The 16,510-nt window shown below is 48.6% G+C and overlaps 1 protein-coding gene across 1 annotated transcript in view; it reads left to right on the top strand.

Moving 5' to 3' along the window:
• The window catches only part of LOC132436828 (rho guanine nucleotide exchange factor TIAM2), a 434,430-nt gene that overhangs the window by 411,836 nt on the left and 6,084 nt on the right, over positions 1 to 16,510 (top strand). Inside the window, 6 exon segments of the mRNA XM_060029732.1 lie at positions 7,038 to 7,217; positions 9,131 to 9,199; positions 9,737 to 9,862; positions 10,717 to 10,825; positions 14,462 to 14,641; positions 16,299 to 16,417. Of these exon segments, the coding sequence (XP_059885715.1) occupies positions 7,038 to 7,217; positions 9,131 to 9,199; positions 9,737 to 9,862; positions 10,717 to 10,825; positions 14,462 to 14,641; positions 16,299 to 16,417 (783 nt within the window).

The following is a 16,510-nucleotide window of genomic DNA, read 5'->3' as shown; positions in this document are numbered from 1 at the left end:
ATCTTGGCTGTTTGTAGCCTCCCCTTCACCCTGCCAAGGTGGTGAATGCGACCCTCTTCCCCGCCTCTTCCCTCCCCCTCTGCTGAGACCCCCTAGGATAGACCAGACCCTCTCACCTAGCCCGTGGGCCCGGCCAGCCGCCTCTGAGCGCGGAGCAGAGTGTAGGCTAGGAATCCTGACCTGGCAGAGGTGGGGCAGCACGGGGTGTCTGGCTGGACCTGTACGTGGGCGATCCAGCTTACCTGGAATCCAGCCCATCGTCTGGCTCTCTGCCCCTTAGCCTTTCCGGGGAAGCCATTCACCCTTGGTGATCCTTCTGGATTCCCTCTGCTGGGAACATTTGGGGATAATGTCAGATCTTTCTGTAAGTTAGAGACTTTAATGGATTACAGAGTCAATGGAGAAAAAGTCCTTTGTACCATTCTTAGTTTGTTTTTTTCCCCCACCAAAGGGAGCGTTTCTGACTCAATTTGCTAGGGTGTGACCCCTGACTCCGTAGCTGCACTCTGCGGTGATTTACTGACGTGACTTCTCAGGCCCCGACAGTGAACCGGGGGTCTGTGTGAGCGCAGCTGAGCACACACCATGCAACCACGCCTTTCCAGGCCTAGACTGTCCCCGAGGACAACTGACTGTTTGCCCAGGGCCTACAGCTTTTTATTTTTTTTCCCAGCATTCTTTCTAGGGATGGTAGAAATAGTAGAATCTGGTTCTTCTGGCTGGAATCCTGGTAGGATGAGCCCCTGCAGACGTGACCCAGCCCGGGCTTCCATCCCTGTCAGTGGCCCAGCGGGAAGGGCTGGTCTGTGTGACGGAGGGAGAGGAGGACATGGGTGGCAGCTGGGGGTCACATACTGTGTAGGACCAGTTGACCAAGCAGTGTGGGGTACCCTCCCTTCTAGGTCCGTGTCTTGGCCGAGTCCATGACTGACCTCCCCTCTAAGTTAACCTCCTTTTCCTCCAAGCCGGGGATTCAAAAGTCGAGCGCACTGCAAATGCTGTCATTTACCTTTCAGCATTTCCCTGCAAACTATTACCCGCAAATTATGCAGCACTTTTAAAGCGTTTTTCTTCAGCTGAAAGTGTTTTTGGAGTCCAAGTCAGACAACAGATGCCTTTGACAAAAGAGTCTGCAGTACCCGAGGCCCCTAAGTGAGGACAGGATTGCAAACTGAGCCCGGAAAGGCGGGGCAGAGCTGAGCCGCTGACGAGGTGCAGGGCTCCTGGTGGGCACTGATATTTCACGGAGTAGCTCCGAAACCTCAGTCGTCGTCCGGGAATAGTTCGGGATAATGTGATGTACTTACCCCAGCTTAGGTTTCAAAACCCACAGGGAAATTGAAAAGCCTCAGGTAGCAGTGTCTTCAAAGAAGAGCAAAGCAAACATCAGAGTAGTTCTGCTCAGGGGAGCAGATCTTAACTAACCCAGGCCAGGAGGAGCTGCCTGATGCTTCGGATGAAAAGTATTGATCCGAATGGAGGTTAAAAGGGTCACCTACGGGATTCCAAGCTTGTTTCAGAAAAAGGCTCAGCCCCCGCCTTCCTCCAAAGAGAATCCGGGGCAGGGCGCTTGGTCATCCTGAGCAGTTTCATTGCCACCCCCAAGAAATGGGGCACCTGAAAAAGAGACACATTGCAGCCCTAATACAGGGAAGCAGGTGTCCGTATTCACACGTTTAAGACACAGAAACAAAGATAACTCTGTTTTAGATGTCTTTCCCTGCCAACTTTATCAAGGTATAGTTGACAATTAAAAATTATATATATTTAAGGTGTACAACTTGATTTGATATACGTATACGTTGTGATGGTTATCACGGTCAGGTTAATTAACACACCCATCACCTCACATAGTTACGTTTTGTTTGTTTTTGGTGAGAACACGGAAGTGTGACTTTGAATTCAGAGGTCTTGAGTGAGATGTCCTCATCTATAAATGAGATCAAATCACTTTCAAGCAGGGATCAGCCTTAGTGAAAACTGAAAAGCCTGAAAAAAAATTTTGTGGGTCAGTATCACTACTATTTCATATAGCATAGTTTTAGGGAAATCTGTTTTCGTTAAATGTTTTTTTTCCTTTTTTTTTTTTTTTTTTTTTTTTTTTTGCGGTACGCGGGCCTCTCACTGTTGTGGCCTCTCCCGCTGCGGAGCACAGGCTCCGGACGCGCAGGCTCAGCGGCCACGGCTCACGGGCCCAGCCGCTCCGCGGCATGTGGGATCCTCCTGGACCGGGGCACGAACCCGCGTCTCCTACACCGGCAGGCGGACTCTCAACCACTGCGTCACCATGGAAGCCCTGTTTTCATTAAATTTTAAAAATGAATTCATGAGGAAAAGATCTGTTTGATGCTTTCTTATAAAAGGCAAGGCCCCCGATGAACCCAAGGTTCTCAGCATTGATCACTACGAACTGGGAAATACCAGTCTGAGTTTCAAGTTCCAGTGTGGTTTCTGTTCTGCACAAGCACACACTGTCTGGCTACTGAGTCCACATGCGTGCCCAGCCCTGATTTGTGAACATGTCTCTTGCTTTACAAGCAGCATCCCTGGGGATGGAGGGGAGCGGGGATTAGCCTAACAGAAGTCACAGTTGTGTGCAGATGTGGGGAGCTGCCTTTGCTTCCCTGAGCAGAGGTGGCCTCCAGGGGCCGGTGGCTGCATCCCGGGCACGCCTGGGGTGTGTCTGGATTCTCCTGGGGCCGGGAGAGCCCTGACGGCACTGTGAGCAGAGGCAGCCAGAGAAGCAAGCCTGTTTTGCCCGTGCTCTGCCAGATACCAAGGAAGTGGTCGGCACTGTCAGACAGCTCGAGCGTAGGAGGAACCTGTTCCGTCAGGTGCTGCCTTCGCACTCGGCACTTGTAGTCTCAGCCGGTCGCATCGTCAGGACCGAATGCCTGATAGTTCTAGGAGAACACCGCCCCCTGAGTTTGTCTCGTATACAGCAAGTGCTCAACAAATCCAAGTTCCCCTTTCTCCGTGGTCCAAAGGGCAATTTGAGGGGTTACCTGATGGGCTAGGTAATGCTTCCTCTGTCTCATCAATAAGGAAATTGAAGGTGCAGCAATGAGTCTTGCCCAGCACGCATGGAGGACTGTGGGCAGGGCCAGGGCTGGAACTCGGTTCCTCTCAATCTTGTCTGTGCTTTTCACCTCCATCACCACGCGTACATGTGAAAATAGCGCAACCGAAATAGTCGCTGTTCCTAGAAACTGCTTATCAGATACACCCAGAATTCTACCTTTAGCAGTTCAATTTTAAAACCATTGCTAAGAACGGAGGAAATGAAATATAACCAACCAAGTGACTCTTTCAGATACGATCTAAAGACGTAGGTACAATTACTCTTCTCCTTCTAGTGGCTCTGCCCTGTTGGAGCCCAGGTAATCCTCACAACCTTCCCTAGACAGCAGCTACGGTGACTTCGTAGCACTTGAGCACTTCATTATGAGCCCTACCTTCAAAAGTGCATTTGCCGTGAAACTCTCAGCTAACATTTACTTTTCCAACTTAATCTTACCAGAAGCGTTCTCAACATGAATTCTGATTTTCTAAAATGGCAAGATACTTTATTTTTAAAATCTCGTTATTTTAACACTGCATTGTTAGGTGTGATTTTTGACATCCCAGCAAGGCAAAGCTGCATCTCACCAGCTGCCGTTTCACTTATGGTGCATTTTGTCAGATCTTATTTTATACAGTATATGTGAGCTATTAATGTGGATCCTACAGCCCTGGAAACCGTTGTTTTTCAGGATTGCAAAGTTGTATTGTCTGAGCTTGTGGTGCAAATACCAGTATAGAGATTTCAAATAAGTAAGTTTGAGAGTCTCAGTATTATTATCTTGGGCTGTTGGACCGTGAGTGAAGCCAAACCCAGAACACCAGGCGCACAGGTATGATTCTGCCTATTTCCTCTTTATCTCGTGAGCTCAGTCCACACACCTTTTACGTGGCCATCCTGTGGTGCAGACCCTGGGGACAACACGATCCTCCCAGAAACCGCAGGCAGAATGCTCTCTCTACTGATGGGTAGACCAGTAGTTCTCATGTGAGTCACACAGCAGCACACCTGGGGCCCCAAAGATTCTGATTCAGGTGGTCCAGCTGTGGGTGTTTTTTAATAGCCCCTCCCAGAGAGCAAACGTGTGACCTGGCTTGAAGTCACCTGCTTCGTGGGAAGCAGGAAGAGGAGGACAGAATTGGGGCTGGTTTGGTGATGTTCCCTTGTGCTCCATCGTGAGGCTCATGTCCTGGAAGAGAAGGAAAGCCACCTTTTGGCTGCACTGCTCTGTTTGGCTTTTGCTGTGTCGTCAGGCTTCTAGGGTGAGACCGAACAGTTTGGAGTTTCTTCAATAATGAATCATGAGATTTGGTTGTTTCAAACATGTTATGAGACATTTTGATAGGTCACGTTGCATTCTAATTGTGCTTTAACATCCACGTCTGCTTTCTTTTTTAAAATTAATTTATTTAATATTTATTTTTGGCTGCATTGGGTCTTCGTTGCTGCGCGCGGGCTTTCTCTAGTTGCGGCAAGCGGGGGCTACTCTTCATTGCAGGCTTCTCACTGCAGTGGCTTCCCTCGTTGCGGAGCACGGGCTGTAGAGCGCAGGCTCAGTAGTTGTGGCTCACGGGCTCTAGCTCACAGGCTCAGTAGTTGTGGCGCACGGGCTTAGTTGCTCCGCGGCGTGTGGGATCTCCCCGGACCAGGGCTCGAACCCATGTCCCCTGCATTGGCAGGCAGATTCTTAACCACTGCACCACCAGGGAAGCCCCATGTCTGTTTTCTTGTTCTTTGAAAGTTTACTCTGAGTGAACATCTTCTGATAGGCATTACCAGCAATATGCTAGTGTTATAGTTAAGGATAAAAACAAGGGGATGATATGTGTACTTAAGGAGGATCATCAGTGGTTACACATGCTTCAACTGTTTTAGAAGTAAATCACTTCAGATGTGTCTGTGTGTCTAGTTGGAGGTTTAGTATCTGTTACATGGTTGATTTAACTTTTGCACCAAGATTAATGCCAAAATACAGGAGAAGCAATTATATGAAATAGGCCAGCAGTCTGGGAGTTCTCATCGTAGACATCTGCGGGGGCCCCGCTCTCACCCCCCGCCTTGAGTTGGGCTCTTTATGTTACTGGGCTTATCCCTCCACCACCACCGCCTCCCTCCACCCGCCGCCTTTGGCTCATTCCGTGGTTCTCCCTTGGTACACGTTCCTTCCAGGACCAGTTACAATCCACTCTTCACTGAAGCCTTCCAGACAGCCTGTTCCAACATGATGCTCTCCTTCGTCTAACGTGTGTCACATTTCTCGTTTGTTCCACACAGGCTCGTGTTGGTTTCCAGTCTGCCACAGGCTGCGCTTTGGTGTTTCTTGGCAGGTCTTATCTCCTTGTGCAGGGGCTGGTTTCTATTTCTTTGGAGGCAGAGCAATTGGTTCCCACCAGATTGAACTGAAAGTCTAGCCAGAACATCAATGCCAAGTGTCAGTGTCGTCTGCTCCCATCATATGAAGACACCATGTTGAGGAAAGGCGGGTGGGGCGTAGAACAGAGGAGGAGAGGAGGAGGGAGGCACTTCGGTGCGCCAGGCGGCAGCTCTGTAACAAGTTGGCCGCTGAGGTTGACCAATGTGCTGTGTGGCTTGTTGCCGTCCTGAAATATCCAGGCAAAGAAAACGAATTCAATGAGAATGAAGAGGTGCTTCTGACTGGGGCAGCTTTTGACCCGAGACAGCGTGATGGACACCAGGCATGGAGACATCTAGCTGAAGAAAGGAGAGTTTTAGCTGAGGGACAGAAAGTTGCCAGAGATGGATGGATACTGGTCATTCGTGTCGGGACTAAGCTGCTCTGTTATTCAGTAATCACGTCGGTGCACCAGAGGTGGACTCAGCACTGAGCACTTGGGGGCGACGGCAGAGAAAGGCAGGACCCTGCCCTTGGCTGGCTTACGGGCTGCTGGGTGGTAAGATGGGCTGGAGCTTGTGTGTGGGAGGAATGGAAAGAAAGAGGAATAAGAAAGATACTTTGAGTGTAATCTGATGATGCTTCAGGCAGGTAGAGGCATATAGGAGGAGGCACATCTGAGACCTCAAAGCGTCAGCCTGAGGCAGGAGTGTACACATGGCTTCCCCTGGAGAAGGCTTTTCATGCCGTGCTTAAGTCTGAGCAGGAACTTGCACAGAAGGCTGTTCACCCCCGCAGGCGTTCCCGCTCCTTCTTGCCATTTAACGTGTGTGATTCTGTTCCCGCTACCTGGAATGAGAACCCTCCGTGCCCCCACGTCCTGGGTCTGACACGTCTGCTTCCCGCTCAGAAGCTGCTCAAGTCTCCCTCCTCCGTGAAGGTTCCCACGGAGCCTCGCCAGGCTTCCCGTGTCATCTGCTCCCCGGGCTCTGCACCGCTTCGGCGTGGGGACCTTATCTTTCCTACACATCCTGCCCTCTACTGCCATTCCTAGCTGATGCAGCGGCTCACACTCTCACTCCTAATGCCGCTACTTGGCCTGAGGCTGCAGAGCTCCAGGGCTGGGTTTAGGGGCAGATCTAAGGCCCTTGTGGTCAGGCCATCCTAAAACTGCTGCCCTGCTGCCCCGTTCCTGAGTCTCTCCGGGCCGTTTAGTGTGGGAACTGAGCTCTGTTAGGCCAGCCATTGAGGGACAGAGAGGACCGGATGAGTCTGTTGTGCTTTCACAGAGCCATGACCTTGACTTTAGAGCAACCTCAGCCGTATTGCAGAGGGTTAGCTCTGCCTTATTCTCTAGTCTCAGCACTAAAGAAGCATCTGTCAGACAGCCTCTGTGAAAGCGAAAAAGCATCCTGGGTAAGTACTGAACAAGTGTAAGTTCATATCTTCACGACCAGAACCTTGAATGGTAGCCAGCGTCGTCTGAGGTGAATGAAGCCGGCTGCCCTAGATAAATGCCCCGTGAGACTCCTGAGAGGGCGCCGGGCAGAGAGAGAGCCCCTGTGTCTTTGGTGGGCTGTTGATAATGATGGAGAACGTCCTGTGCCTCTTGTTCCCTCCCAGAGTGCTGAGCAGATCGCCGCGCTCTGTAGGAGTTATAACGACACCCAGACCAACGGCATGGAAGGACCAAGGGAGAGTCAGGACCCGCCTCCGAGGCCGCTGGCTCGCCACCTCTCGGATGCAGATCGCCTCCGAAAAGTCATCCAGGAGCTCATGGACACAGAGAAGTCCTATGTGAAGGTAACAGAAGATGCTGTCACAATTTCCTGCTCCCCTCCTGTGACAGCCAGTTGTATGTATGTTGGCAGGGGTCTCCAGGTATCTGCCGGGGACCCTGCCACTCACGAGGGAGAGGCCTGCTCCCTGAAGTGGCGAGTTGCTGAAGGGCAGGGCGAGAGGATGGAAGGGCTGAGAGGGCTTGCAAAAATTAGATTCCCCGGTCGTTTTGTTACCGAGGTAGCTTTCACTATGGAAACAGATGTTCTGGTTTGCCATTTGCAATCTGTGGGAAGGGAGCCTGTACCGGTTTAGGGGAAGGGGGAATGGAGATCACTTTAGGTGCTGAGGAACCAGGGAACAGCTTGTCTGCAAGCAGCTGCTGGGACGGGCTCCGGAGTGCAGGCGGTCACCGCGCGGGACAGAGCCCCGCGGCGGGGGTGCCGGGCGTCTCGCAGGCGTCCCCAGCCATCACACAGGGCAGCGGCCGAACCTTTCACTACCCGGGGAGTTCATTTATTCATCTCAGAGGCTTCAGTTAGTAGTTTGAGAAGCATTTTACAAAAAATGCAGGTGCCTGGGAAGACAGAGTTCTTTTGCTTTAAGTATTTGCTGACGGTTTGGAATGGTTTTAAACTCATCTCATCAGCCAGTTGCTGGCAGCAGTGTGGGAGCTGAGCATCCAGGCCTGGCCTTGCCTTCACCTGCTGCAGTGGCCTTGGGCGGCTCCCTCCAAGCCCCTCAACTGGGGTCTGAGACAGGGGTGTTTTGTTCTAGCTCTAACACACTGTGTCCGTGAACTAAGCCTTGGTGTGTGTGCGTACACACACACACACACACACACACACACACACACACACCCCTTTTTCATTTTTTAATACATTCAACATGGACTTTTACTTATTTTGTAACCTGGACCCTCTGCACGTGACTTGGCGTTTTCAGCATTCATGTGTTCCCTGAGATAAGACTCGGTGACTTCTCACCTCTCCCTGCTCTGCAGCGGCCGCCGTGGGGTCTGGGGAGGTCGGGAAGGCCAGGGCGGATTTGATTGTGAAGCACTCAGTGTCACAGGCCTGTCCACTTGCTCTCAGGACCTACACCACAAGGCTGTGGAGGCTTCTGGCTTGACCAGGCTCTCCAGAGCTGGATTTCTCCACTGTAAAAGGAGGCAGACGTAGTTACCTACTTCTCATAGTTTGGGACTCAGAATTCTTTGGAATAAATGAAACAAGAAAAAGAACTCTTTTCTATCACTAAACTATATCCTGATCTTGGCTTCAAATTATTTTAAAAAAACCTTTATCTAAAGAGTTTTGTAAATACAGTCAACTCCCACTATTCTGTACTGTTGGAGCCCAGTTTACTGGAGATTCAAAGATGGCCTAGACTGTAAACATGATGACTGCTCATCTTCAGAAATGTTTTCTTGCATTTGAGCCTGGGAGTTTGAAATTCTGCTCATGCGTCAGCCCCAAAGCCGAAGAGCTCTCCGGATCTTGTCCCGTCCGTGTCAGCTCAGCCGTCCACACTGGAGCTGTCGCCTTGCTCTTTGAGGCAGACAAGGAAGCCAGGTCGGCCAGCGGATGTGGCCACACCTGACAGAGGTACCTGGCCAGAACTCACTTCTCTGAAGGGAAATGAGTGTTCCTGCTGCAGCAGCCGAAAGAAAGGTCCTGGTTCTGCCACTGAGATATTCAGATACGCAGAGTAGGTGATCGAGCTGTAAAGAAAAATGTGGAGTCCAGACGCTGGTCGTACTGCGTTGTTAACCTCTCTGAATTAGCTGAGCAGGAACCACCACTTGCAGGGCCAAGCGTTTCAACCGGACATAAACTTCATCGTTCCTAATGCGAGTCTGAGCTGCAGCCCGGGCTGCCGGAAACGCTTGGGTATTTTGGAGACTTAAGGGTTAAAGACTCTCTTCTGTCTTTCAGGATCTGAGCTGCCTCTTTGACTTATACTTGGAGCCGCTTCAAAGTGAGACCTTTCTGACCCAAGATGAGGTAAATACCTTCCCTTCGTCCGCTGACCCATAGGTTAGTCTCAGTTTGCCTTTTAGCGGACCTAGATTTTATCTACTGATCCGCAAAGAACATTTGAGACTTCGGATCTTCAGAGAGACCCAAGCGTCACCTCCTTCAAAGCCATTTATGTGGCCTCCATCCCGTGAAACACAGTGGCCGGAGTTATAAATGACCGTGCCCCTTTTGTAGTAGAAGGTGTCCCCCACATTACTTTTTAATACATGGCTTTTTAATGTTAAATCACAGTAATTAGTTCTTTCCATTTTCCCCCCAGTTTGAATTCTGAAAACTTGACACCCACTTCCAATTATTTTAGTATTACAGGGACCGGGGCAGTCAAAGTCTCTGTGTGTGAGCTATGTCCCCTACTGAATATGCCGTCTTCTTTAAAGGCTTCACTTCTGTCTCCTTCTTGGTGAATGACTTGTGGTTCATTTGTGCGTCTGGGACGTAGAGTGGTATCTGGGTCGCCGTCGCTAACACCCTCTCTTCGAATTCTGATCCTCACGTACACAGATGGAGTCACTTTTTGGAAGTTTGCCAGAGATGCTTGACTTTCAAAAGGTATTTCTGGAGACTCTGGAGGATGGGATTTCAGCATCGGCTGACTTTAACATACTTGAAACCCCCTCGCAGTTCAGAGTAAGTATTTTAGACTTAGGTTTAAAGCAAACATAGGTGGGAACGGTGCAAAATTCTCCCTTTGAAGAGATAGTGTTGTCCCTTGACTATTGAAAAGGTAAGTTTAGCGCTCTCATTGCATGGCTTTCCTCTGGCAGGTGGTAAAAGGCGGCTCCGTTTCTCCCTAGAGTAAATGCTCTGCGATTCAGACGTCTGGGCAGCACAGCTTTTATGGAGTCTGCCTGCTGTTGACACGCACGCTCCTTACTCAGCTCTGCAGAAGGATCTGTAGGGCGATTGCTTCTGAGGCAAGAGCACCTCCTGCCTCTGATTCTGCATCTCTGTGGTCATGGGACCTAGGTTTTCACTGGCTCTGAGAGAGCCTCCTCTTCTATGGAGCCCTGTCTCCAGTGTGGCCATTGGTGACTGGCAAGAGGTCCCTCCAGGTGGGGACAGGCGGAAGGCAGTAGAAAGGGACCAAGAAAGTACACAGCAAGCATCATTCGTCCCAAGTAATGCAGAGTCAGCTTTATTAATTAGCCTCTCAGATTATTTATATCCCACTGTGTCAGACGTATTTTTTCTAGAACGTTCTTTCTTGTCCCTGATTGCGCACTGTGTCAATAGGCTTTGCTGCCAGAAACTTTTCAATCAAACAAGCTGTGGTAGAGGGACGCCCGGGCTGTTCTCCACCTACTGGGCAAAGGGGGCCGCCCGGGGCTGCTTTTAGTCAGTGCCTTCCCCGAGGCATTAGCGCTCTGGTGTGCGAAAGACAAATGCCATGGAGACAGCAAAGCGGTCAGACACCATGCCAGAGCCAGCAGACAGACACTGATTAAACCACGCCTGATGTAACTTTTCCTCTTTCCTTCTAGAAACTACTGTTTTCCCTCGGAGGCTCTTTCCTTTATTACGCGGACCACTTTAAACTCTATAGCGGATTCTGTGCTAATCATATTAAAGTGCAGAAGGTTCTAGAGAGGGGTAAGTTGCTCATACCTTTTATAGCTATACTTCTGAAATTGTAATTGTTAATAAAATCCCACACGCAGCAACGAAGTTCCCACGTGCTGCAACTAAAGACCCAGTGCAGCCAAATAAGTAAATATATATATTTTAAAAAGAGTAAATTTGTATTCGTCAAGTAGGGGTAAGTGTAATTTTAATGGATTATGCTCCAGTGTTGGCCTTGAAGTTGACAAACATGAAGTTTTCAGTTTATTTCAGTGTACTGGTGACAGTGAACGTGTGTACCGAACAGCAGAGATGTTGCTCTGCCACGTGTCACTTTGCTGTTAAATTGCATCTGGATTTCTTTTTTCACCAAATGCCTTGCTCTGAAAACTTTTAACCAACCGTATAAGCCGCTGCAGGGGGTAGAAAGCAATGTATGCCATTTTCTTTCTTTCTTTTTAAAATTAATTAATTTATTTTTATTTTTGGCTGTGTTGGGTCTTCATTGCTGCGCGCGGGCTGTCTAGTTGTGGCGAGCGGGGGCTTCTCTTGTTGCGGAGGATGGGCTTCAGTAGGTGTGGCTCGCGGGCTCCAGAAGCGCAAACTCAGTCGTTGTGGCGCACAGGCTTAGTTGCTCCGCGGCATGTGGGATCTCCCCGGACCAGAGCTCGAGCCAGTGTGCTCTGTAGTGGCAGGTGGATTCTTAACCACTGCGCCACCAGGGAATTCCCTTCTTTCCTTCCTGTTAACCTTCTTCTTAAGCCCGAGGATCCACTGCAGAAAACCACCACCAAACAGCAACCACCAAACTCACAAGAAGTGTGTTAACTAAAATTAAAGCCCCTTTGGTGAACTGGGCGCTTGTCACAGGCCACGTTCTGTCACTGAAGTACCTTCCGTCTCTCCACATTGTTATCGTCTTATTTTATTTTATTGACTTTAATTGAACATTTTTATTTTTCTGAAGTCCAAGTGGACCTGGGTGACCCACCTGCATTGCTCGTCCCCTTCATGTCAACAGCAAACATTACTCTGTGGAGCTGGCGAGATGCCTGAGCTTTGGCCGCCGACTTGCAGCGGGTCAGCTTGGGGGCAAGTGGCCAACACGTTGATCTGCCTGGGCTTTCGGTGACGGGCCGGCCAGTCAGCCCGTCCTGGGAAGTGCAGTCAGAGATTTGATGTTAGCAGTGACCTTCTCCAGGTGTAGGAGTGTTGGAGGGAGTTTTTGTGCCACAGTCACCATCACTGTTGTCATCAACCCAGTGTTTAAGCTATTCCTGTAATAACCTGTTGACAAAAATAATCAATAAACAGTCTATAATAGGAATAGAAAAGAGTTTTATTCGAGCCAGACTGAGGAGTACTGCCCAGAAGACAGCTTCTCTGATTCCTCTGAGGATCTGCTCTGGAGAAGCAGGGCTGTCAGCACAGTTTCATGTCTTGTCAGAACAAAGAACATCAAACAAGTCAGGGATACATTCCTTCCAGATTTCAGGAAAACCAGATCAGCACGTACACAGCCAGTCAGCATGGCCTTGGCACCTGGGAAGGAAGTCTTATCATGGAAGGAGGACCAGCATTGGCGTCCCAGGAAGGGAGGCATTTCATCTTTAATTTTAACATGGACATTCTTTACTTCTGGTCAATGCACCCTTTTCTTTAATAATTAAAGCAGATGTACAGTGTATGTTTGAAAGGCCACGAACAGGCTGTTTTTTACATTAAAGTTCACTCGTGTATAGGCCAGAATGACTTCCCCAGACCTCAATATGTGAACATTTCCTTTACCACACCCTAAACTAGCAATGCTCAACTGAGGTTTTGTTATTACCAAAGGCTTTTTTCAGTCATCACACACCTCTTTAGGTATGAGATTAGAATTCTCGGATTTGTCTCTTTCAGAAGATATTTTTCTATCCCATTCTTTGGAATTCTCATTTCTGGGGCAGAGATGAGAGGAGGCCTTTAAGCTCAAGGTCATGAGCAGCAGTAATTCAACCTGCACGGAGAACATCAAACAAATACAGGTCCCCAGGGGTTGCTCCTGTTCTGCATGGGCCCTACAGTGGAAGGCGTCTTATGAAAATATATGTAATCCTATTCAAGGTCACCTGAACCGTCTCCAGGGAAGCTCGCCAGGCTACCTGCGTTTTCTCAAGTGTACCTGGAAGTAGGATCTGAACCTACTGAAGCTTAAACTGTTACAAATTCCCAGGATAAAAAGTGACTTCCCCAGGACTTGAATGCCTTCTTCACAGTTAGGGTTGGCCTCGTGTAGTTCACTCCCGTTATGATTTGCCCAGTGAACCAGGGCTGTCTTGCGTGACGACGGCGAGTGCTGGAGGGGATTCTGCATTGGAACTTTTTTAGTTGTGTCAGCAGGGAAGTAGGAGCCAAGCTACGTTCCAAGCCCTTTCTGTCTGTCATCAAACGCTCCTTGATGGCATTGCCATAAAGAATCCGGAGTTTGCTCTTCCGTGTTTCTTTTTCAGAAGTGGGGAATGGCCTCTCTGTACTGTCGTGGAGGGAGCGTAGGCTTCATCCAGACACCGACAGTGTTTAGCCAGGTCCACTGATGCAGTTCTGCCATTTGGTTTAAATCCTAGAACAGGCTCAAGTTGAAAAAGGGAAGTCTTGAGTGCTTCAGGCCAACAAGACAGAGCCCAATCTGTCTCCTCTAGTTCTTTAAACCAGAAAGAGCTAGCTTCCTCCCATGAACACCTTCTTATCGACAGTGTAGTAAATTAAAAGCATACCAATGGTTTGCTCAGTTCCTTCTTTGCCACGAAGATGAAGGATCATCTCCCCATCCACTTTGTGTAGTAGCCACATTCAGAATGGTACTGCATCGCCTACAAGTTCCATTTTACCTTTGTACAAAACCCCAAATAAAGATTTGTTTTCATCCAAATGGGCTGAATTCCAATAGCTGGTCAACCAGTGCCAGCAGGTGGAATCCAAAGCAACAGCTGGGGTGTCCACTGGCACCCTCATAACTGAAAGCACTTGGGTTCGTGTGTGTACCTTCGTGACACGGAACAGAGAGGTGGTTTTCACTGCCCAGAGGGGTCTGAATCTGGTGGAAGGTTTAGATTGCTTGGAACTGTAGAGATGGAGGCTGCAGTGCTTATCAACTTATTTTTAAAGGAAAAAACTTGCTTTGCAGATAGCCCTCAAGTGTATAGAATAGGAAACAATTTGCGCTAGGTCCGTGAAAAAAAACACTGGTTTGTTTTGTTCTATGAACCTTTTGGGGGGTATGGCATAGGGTTTGGATACACTGCTTTGTGGCTTTATGAATCGTTTGAAACTCACTTTTTCAGCACCTATACCAGTCTCTCTCATGGGTATGCATGTGAATGTGCCTTTAAAGGCAGACACTTCTGCACTTTGACTCGATGTCCCTCTTTGGTGTGTGGCTGGGACTCTTCTGGCAGCCACGTAAGCCCCCTTAAGCTCTCATGGGATTCATCACAGAGCGGCGGTGCTGAATCCACCCTGACAGCCGGGCAGTGACCCACGGGTGCATCTGGGTTTTTCTTGAAGGATGTCATTAGGAGGACTGTAGAAGTGGATCATCTGTAATTCCATTAAAACCTAAATGAAGCAGAATTTAATTCATCCTCCTGTGCTCTTCTAAGGGTCTTTTAATGCATCTGCTTGTAGCTAAAACTGATAAAGCCTTCAAGGCTTTTCTGGACGCCCGGAACCCCACCAAGCAGCACTCCTCCACTCTGGAGTCTTACCTCATCAAGCCCGTTCAGAGGGTGCTCAAGTACCCACTGCTGCTCAAGGAGCTCGTGTCCCTGACAGACCACGAGAGCGAAGAGCATTACCACCTGACAGGTAAGAAGCGAGGGGCCCAGGCCGCGATGTGACGGCTGCCGCCCCCCAGGCCCACGAGCTCCCCTCTTCCCTGCTTGCTTTCACATTCTGGAACATTTGTCAGTACTGTGATTGTTAACCTTAGGTACCATTTTAGTATGTGAAAATAGCTAGGTAGTATGGCCATCCCTGTAAGGTGGGCAAAATATTTTGGCAAAGATTATCTCACTGGAATAGCCTCTGGAAGGGTGTTTCCATTTTCATTTTTCAGAGAAGATAATTGAAGCTCAGTGAGTTGAAATAAACTACTTCAGGTTACGTGGTTAACAAACAAAGAGTGCTGCCAGGACCAAAACCCCGGCCTGTTTTCCTACAACTTTGAAATTGTGTGTGGTTTGCTGCCCACGTGCGGCTGATCAAACATGTTGTGTGAGGCTCCACCCTGTGGACGGCTCTGAGCGGAGCCTGACTCTGAAACCAACACCAGAGGACCCGTGAAGCTTTTTACGGCTGACGCGGAGGTGTCTTCTTTTGTAACCTCAGAAATTATTGGCCTAAGATACAGATTTGTCAGATACACAAAGCCCCTCACTTTGATAGTAAACAGAGTATCTGTTAAAGAGCTGCTGTTTGGATCGCAGAGAAAGAGTGATGTGTTCTCCACGTGTCAAAGCTAGGAGGTCCAGTTACGGTACCTGTAATAAAGCACGTGGAGAGGGAAACAAACTTATTAATAAACATTAGTATTACTGAATAGCAAACACCAAGAAGAGTGTAAATGAAACTAGCTGTTTTTCTGTGACAAGCATACTTTTGTATCGTAAGTAATGAGGATAATTTTTTTGTATGAAAGTTACAGCTTATGCATAAACGATACAGATTACAATTAGCATTCAAATACTGTGTGAACGGTTCACTTTGCATTAAGATGATCTTTAAAGGGGGTCTGTTAAAAAGTTTTCTTCCCAGCGTCCCTCCAGACTGAATTAAAATACCAAATCAGAAGAACAAAGTATGAAAAATAGTGAATTTGGAGGTGACTTGAAATTTTCTTTTTGCCTTGGATGAAATCATTTTGTGCCTCACATGCCCACGCATAAATGCAATTGCTCTGGCAACTGGGCATTTACAGAGGCTCTTGCAGCTTGTTGTTAAGAAAAATTGTCATTGATCACTATTCCAGTAAGTGGTCCAGGAGGAGAGGCAAAGTTCAAAAGCAGGTATCCTGTGGCCAGTCAGCCTCAGACTCCTTACGTCTGTCTTTGGAAGTCTGGCAAAAAACTGAACCCCTCTGCACCTGAGTTTTCTCACCTGTAAAATGGCATTGGTAACAGGTCCTACAGTCATCGAGTTATTGTGGGGATTAAATGAGATGCTTCACATAAATCGCCTCATAGAACATGCCAAATAGAAAGGGCTCAATAAATAGCTTATTATTAGTGATACTTTTTACTTGTACTCTGCCTCATTTCAAAAAGAATTTGAGGTGGAAGAGAACTCTGCTGTTCTTCATATTGTAACTAGGCTACCGTGGGCTGCCTGCATCATACTCGAATGCTGCTGCTCTTAGTGAGAACGGGTCTCGGATTCTGGCTTGAATCTTGAACCTTTTCATTACTGCTGTTGGGAAGGATTTCAAACAAACCAAAATTGTAAATATGATTTGCGTATTTTGCAGAAGCCCTGAAGGCAATGGAGACAGTAGCGAGTCACATCAACGAGATGCAGAAGATACACGAGGATTACGGGACGGTGTTCGACCAGCTGGTGGCAGAGCAGAGCGGAACAGAGAAGGAGGTCAGTAGGACTTCGGGATCCTGAGAGGCTGAATGCCTGTGACCACCGGGTCTGGAGGCCACCTGTTAGGGACTTCGTGCAGGAGAAAATGCC

The sequence above is a fragment of the Delphinus delphis genome, chromosome 14 (genome assembly GCF_949987515.2).
Source record: "Delphinus delphis chromosome 14, mDelDel1.2, whole genome shotgun sequence".
Classification (NCBI taxonomy): Eukaryota; Metazoa; Chordata; class Mammalia; order Artiodactyla; family Delphinidae; genus Delphinus; species Delphinus delphis.
This window is presented reverse-complemented; position numbering and strand designations above follow the sequence as displayed.